Source organism: Thamnophis sirtalis, unplaced genomic scaffold (assembly GCF_051295495.1).
Source record: "Thamnophis sirtalis isolate CommonGarterSnake01/CBP01778 unplaced genomic scaffold, rThaSir2_p1.2 scaffold_9, whole genome shotgun sequence".
NCBI lineage: Eukaryota > Metazoa > Chordata > Lepidosauria > Squamata > Natricidae > Thamnophis > Thamnophis sirtalis.
Genome location: NW_028261389.1, coordinates 30,128,204 through 30,134,298, shown reverse-complemented (window position 1 = coordinate 30,134,298; position 6,095 = coordinate 30,128,204). Strand labels below are relative to the sequence as shown.

At 41.8% G+C, this 6,095-nt stretch overlaps 1 protein-coding gene across 2 annotated transcripts; it reads left to right on the top strand.

Annotated features, from left to right (window-relative positions):
- The first annotated feature begins 382 nt into the window (after positions 1-382).
- CBX6 (chromobox 6) lies at positions 383-4,922 on the top strand. Of its 2 annotated transcripts, none has more exons than XM_014054934.2 (5): positions 383-557; positions 699-742; positions 984-1,049; positions 1,229-1,295; positions 3,764-4,922. In XM_014054934.2, the coding sequence occupies exons 1-5, from the start codon at positions 489-491 to the stop codon at positions 4,685-4,687; spliced, it is 1,170 nt and encodes a 389-aa protein (XP_013910409.1). In that variant the 5' UTR covers positions 383-488; the 3' UTR covers positions 4,688-4,922. The 2 variants fall into 2 exon arrangements, with proteins under 2 accessions (XP_013910409.1, XP_013910408.1); XM_014054933.2 differs by having other exon boundaries at positions 3,710-4,922.
- Positions 4,923-6,095: the final 1,173 nt, after the last annotated feature.

Genomic DNA, 6,095 nt, shown 5'->3' with positions numbered 1-6,095 from the left:
TTCGCACGTCCACGTCTTTTTTTTCTTTTTCTTTTTTTGTGCTCCGAAGTCAACAGCGCGGACCCTTTAAGAGCCCGCGCTTGCGCCCTGCCGGCTTTTTCCCCCGAGGTGGGTGGGGGCGAAGGAGGCACGGACTCTCCAAGCGGCAGCGAACGTGAAACGGAGGGGTGTTGGTGGGAGGGGGAGGCTTTTTTTTTTTTTTGGCTCCCTGGTCCCTGGTCCCTGGTCGCGTGCGTTCGGCGGGGTGGCGCGCGCTAAGGCGAAGATGGCCTGCGCGCGTGCGCCGGCGCATTCCCGTCCCTCGTGCGTGTGCGCGATTCAATCGCTCTGAGCCGCTGTCGCGGGAACACCGCCGCCGCCGCCGCCAACAGCCCGCCTCAGTCAGTCACTCAGCCAGCCAGCCCTGAGAGAAGGAGAAAGGGAAGGCGAGGGAGCGGGCGGGATTATTATGGGCTGTGGGTGCTGCTGTTGCTGAGGTTGAGGCAAAGATGGAGCTCTCTGCAGTGGGCGAGCGGGTCTTTGCGGCCGAATCCATCATCAAGCGGCGGATCCGAAAGGTGAGTTGCGGGCCGGCGGGGCTCGCCTTGGGGTCGCTGCCGTTGCCACCCTCTCTAACCCGCTCCCTTTTTTCTCCTCCTTTCTCCGCTTTCCCACCCGCCCGTCCTCCCTCCCTCCTTTCTGCCCACGTATTTTTGCAGGGACGCATCGAATACCTGGTGAAATGGAAAGGCTGGGCCATCAAGTGAGTTGCTGCCTTCCAGCCTCTCCGCGCGAAGCCCCGTTCCCGCCTCTCGGGGCCTGGCCGGGCTGGCGCTCTGCCTTCCTCTCCTCTCGGAGATCAGACCCGGGGGGGGGGGCAATGGGAGGTTGGCTGTCTCCTCTCCCGTCCCCGTTCCACCACCACCACCTACCCTACCCTCCGCAAACTCCTCGGTGCACATGAACGCCGTGTCACCCGCTCTGTTCGTCTGAATTCTCTGCAGGTACAGCACTTGGGAACCCGAGGAAAATATCCTAGATTCTCGCTTGATTGCCGCCTTTGAGCAAAAGTGAGTTGAAGTCTTGAAAAATCAGAGGAGGAATCGCTGTGGCTTTATTTCCTGTAGTCAGGAAGTTAATGTGTTTATTTTAAAAGAACGTTCTCTTTTTAAACGTTCTCTTTTTAATTGTTCGTGTTTGGGCTTTTTTTAAAAAAAAGTTTTAATTTCTTTTCCCCACCCTCAACAAGGGAACGTGAGCGTGAGCTTTATGGACCTAAGAAGAGAGGACCTAAGCCTAAAACTTTTCTGCTAAAGGTAACTTCTGTTTAATAACTTGATAGCTGGTTAAGGTTTTTAGGTTCTGTTGTCTAAATATTAAAAAAGTGGAATTGGAAAGGAATAGATAAAAATCAAATGTTATTTGTTCTTTATTGTGGTTGAATACAGTCTCCGACTGATAAAGGAGGGAACTGTCATTTGTTAAATGCTGTGATCAGTGTGATGACAAAACAGAAGTTTGTTTCACCGAATCCTACATTTAAGTGCCATTGGACTGGAACTGACCAATGGCTATAAGCCATCCTTTTTAATTTGTCAGACTTTTAAAAATTGACCTTATTTTGAATGTGATAGCTGTTTGATTTCAAAAAAGCGAAGAAGTTACTCCTAATTATCATTGGAAGAGAGATTACCAGAAAACCACAGATTTTTAAAAATGCCAGTAGAAGTGGTAAATAATTGTTATGTTGTTATCAAGAAAATTACAAAGACATTGTATGCTAGTTTAGGCACTATTGTGAGATGGGCAGCTTTATAAATCATTTAAATAAAAAAACAATGGTTTTTTTATGGTCTTTATATTTATTATGTTTATTATGGTCATAGATCAGCATAAATTAAAGTCTTTACTACATGTTTGAGCATTCACAAGTTATCCCACTGCATGGAGGGAAGTAAGCAGTGGGGTACCACAGGGTTTTGACTTGGACCCAGTGTTCTTCAGTATCTTCATAAATGATTTAGATGAAGGAATAGACACTAAGCTGGCAGGAGACAAAACCCCAGAAGACAAGCTTTCCAAAAGGATCTTGACAGACTTGCCCTCTCTAATTTACAACTCTAATTGAGCCCAGAATTTCCATAGTAAATCCTGAGAGTTGTCAAGTCGAGGCCCCATGTGACCAACCTGATTTTACATATTTTTGTAGCGGTCATTAAGCGAACACAACATCCTTAAGCAAATGCTACAATTGTTCAGCAAATCCATTTATTCCTATAGCATTTTTATGCCAAAAAGTGCCTGAAAAAGCCAGAAACTGCCAAAAACCATAAATTGCAATCATGTGTACACTGCAACTAGCCATAAAGGTGAACCTATTGCCAAGTGCCTGAAATGTGGCTATGTGACCATGGGAGGGGAGGGGTTTATAGCACCATAAACCAGTTTTGTGTGTGTGGGATTTTCTAGCTTTTGGGGGATCCATCATAACTTTGAACAGTAAATGAGAAGTACCTGTAATTGACTTAACCTGAACATTAACTGGAGGCCATTACAGTCTTAATTCTATATGCTAATCTGTGGCTTTTCTAGCATAGTATTAAGTAGAAAAGATCTGTCTAAAAGATTAATGATTGTTGCTAAGTACATTACAATGTTTTTAGGATCAGAAATAATATTTTTGCAAATCCTGGAAAAGTGCATTTCATTACATTGCTTGTTTTTGCAATAGTTGATTCATTTTCAAGTGACTAGGCATCATAATGATTGACACTATCTAGATCATATTTAATCTCTCTATGGGCTGTTGCTAGTCATCCATGGATCAAAGAGTAGATAGATTTTTCTTGATTAAAATCAAAACAGTTTCCAGATTTTACATTTGTAGCAAATTGCCTACTGTAATTTCCCAACTACTTTTATGACAGATAAATTACATTTTAGTGGTGAAATATTTCTACTTGAAATACTGCTTCTTGTTTAACAGTGTTTTTATCCAATTTTGACATTATTTCCAACAGATATTAGTATGGTCGCCTAGAGGAACCCCACAGAGAGATAGATGGCAAATAAATAAATAAATAAATAAATAAATAAATAAATAAATAAATAAATAAATAAATAAATAAATAAATAAATAAATAAATAAAATTTATATCCTGTCTCACTTCCCTAGTGAGTAGTTAAGATCAATGCTTTCTTTGGATGGTCTGAAAAAGGATGTGCCCGAAAATTCTAGTGATGTCAGGATATTTTAGCTAAGAGTATTCACAGAAACTACTTGTCCTATGAACTGTTAATTTTATAAGCCTTTATTTTTTTTAATTTGGGAAAACTAATTTGTACTATATTGCTAGGTTCAAATGTATGCATCAAAGTTAACTAATCTAGAGTCACTCTTAATTAGTAAACATAAACCCTTGATGCTCTCTGTTCCTTAACATCCTAGTATGCTAAAAAATCAAAATATATTTCATACAATCCTGTTGGGATTTCCCTGTGTGTAACAATATCATGTTTAGGTTAGACTAAGCTTAGGCAAAACTGCCTTGTTAATTTGAACTACAATGAAGCTGTATTAGAAATCCAGAAGTCATTCTTCACTTCATCTTTTTTGGCTTTGTATTTAGAATTGTGTTCCCAACACTTTAAGGAACCTGGACTTCAGCACATAGAATATATTTTCTTCCAGTCTAACTCTATGTTTTTCATTTTATCCCATCTACTGCAGGCTCGGGCCCAAGCAGAGGCCCTACACATTGGGGATGTACATTTTTCTGTCAAGCCCAGTTCTAGCACAGCCTCACCGAAACTGCACTCCAGTGCTGCAGTGCACCGGCTCAAGAAGGACATTCGAAGATGCCACCGTATGTCTCGGCGTCCATTGCCCCGCCCGGATCCACAAAACAGTGGAGTGGGTGGGAGTACTGGCATACGCCCCCCTGTCTCTCCTTTCTCAGAGACCGTACGCATCATCAACCGCAAAGTGAAACCTCGTGAGCCCAAGCGTAGTCGTATTATTCTCAATCTGAAAGTCATTGATAAAAGTGGCAAAGGAGGAAGTGGGGGAGGAAACCTGGCACGCTCTAAGATCCCTTCCCGAAATCGTGTAATTGGTAAGAGCAAGAAGTTTAGTGAGAGCATGCTTCGTAATCAGATCCGCCACATGAAATTTGGAAGCTTCCCTCTGTATAACAAGCCATCTGTTCCAACCCCATTATTAGAGGGAAAGACAGAGGCAGGAGGTTCTCAAGGTGCTTCTTGTGGACTCATGGGCTCTTCTGCCTATGATGCCCGCAGTTCCAGCTCCTCTGACTGCCCCTCACCAGCTCCACACTCCTCATCTGATCCAGATGATTCCCCACCAAAGCTGCTTCCCGAGATTCTAAATCCTGCCATTCCTGACTGGCGTGAATCTGAGGTCCTCGATCTGTCAATTCCACCTGAGTCAGCAGTGACCAGTAAGCAGTCACCTTCCAGAGGGAATGGAGTAGGTCAGATCCCATCATCTCCATTGTCTTCTGACCCAGAACAGGAGGCTGGTGATTGGCGACCTGAAATGTCTCCATGCTCTAATGTGGTAGTTACTGATGTCACCAGCAATCTATTAACGGTCACAATCAAGGAATTCTGCAATGCTGAAGATTTTGAAAAAATGGCAGCAGCTGGAGGAGGTGGTGGTGGTGGAGGAGGAGGAGGCAGCAAATAAAGAGGTGTATTCCTCTTTCACAAATGTTGGGGGAGGGGGAGGGGACAAGGAGGCTATACTGCAAGACCATGCATGATATGAATGCTTGCTTTCTTTTCTCTCTTCCTTCTCATCTGTTCTTTCTCATTTTGCTTGGAAATTAAGATGATAGAGAAATGAAAATAGATGTGTTTGAAATTCTCCAATGTCACAGCTGTTAGGACTCATGCTGGGAAATAAATTTTCCTCTTGTGCATATTTGGAGGTCTTCAAAAATTGCATCTTTTTGACAGGAATCTGGTAAATAAGTGCTTGGGAGAATGGTGGGTATATTAAGTGAATGATATATTTTCCCCTCGTGTTCAAAAAACAAAACAAAAAAATAACCCTTTGGTCAAACTCAAAGTAGGGAGTTTATTTTCTGTGAATTGCCACTTTATTCCTGTCACCTTTCCTGTATATTTGTGATTTGACAAAGATAATTTGGATTGACAGTATCCAAGGAAAATGTCACCATAGTTATTGGAAACTGCTACAGAATTTAGAAACCGTTACAGAACTTCATAGGGATTGGGTGTGCCTAATCCTGCAGTGCATTTCTGAATGTTGTTCCACTGTGCATGTATTAGAAGTGCAAATAAGGTTGTTCTGTAGCACTTGTAGATGGCTTAGGCCCATTTTCCCTTTTTCATTAGCCTTGAACTATATCTCTAATAGTTCCTGATTGTAATACATTTTGTATTTTTTTACTGTTAAGCTAAAGTTGCTTCAGTCTTATGAAGCTGTTAATCTTATCTTGAATCATTTGTTCTTTACATATCAGATGTATGAGTTTTATTTTTTCTGAAACCTTATTTCAGAAAAAGTGGGGCCTAATATTCCTTTAGAAAAGTGCATTGAGATGCAACCCACTATTCTTATTTACATTGGTATATTTAGTTATATGTCAGCGAAGTAGGAAAAAGGTCCTTGCTTGTGCTTTTCCTTCTTTCTATTTTTCGCTCGGTAAAAGAGATGGAAGAACATTCATTTCTGGAGTTCCCAAGATTTCAAGTTGCCTGTACAGTTGCCAACCAAAGGTGCTAAGAACATATTGTAAACATTTATTATATGTCTCTTGGATCTTGGTATGTTTGTTGGGAGACAGTGTGTATGTTTAGTGTATGCTTGCCTCTTCCTCCCATCCACCCGCTTGCCATACCTTCCTTTCATTTAATTCATTCTTACTGAAACCTGAGTACTCTGCTTTGTAAACAAATAATGTAGTTGCTTTTGCTAGATTGCCTCCTCCTCCCATCACCTACAACTCTTAGGAACAATGACTCCATATATTGATGACTAACATTCGCTGAAGTATTTCTTCACATTTCTACTTCATAGTTCTTTTGTCACATGTTCCAGCTTTGATGCAAACTTCTCCTCCCCTATA

Coding starts and splice junctions, on each gene's coding strand:
- CBX6 (XM_014054933.2), top strand. CDS start 489: ATGGAGCTCTCTGCAGTGGGCGAGCGGGTCTTTGCGGCCGAATCCATC. Junction 558..698: donor TCAAGCGGCGGATCCGAAAG/GTGAGTTGCGGG, acceptor GTATTTTTGCAG/GGACGCATCGAATACCTGGT. Junction 743..983: donor TGGAAAGGCTGGGCCATCAA/GTGAGTTGCTGC, acceptor AATTCTCTGCAG/GTACAGCACTTGGGAACCCG.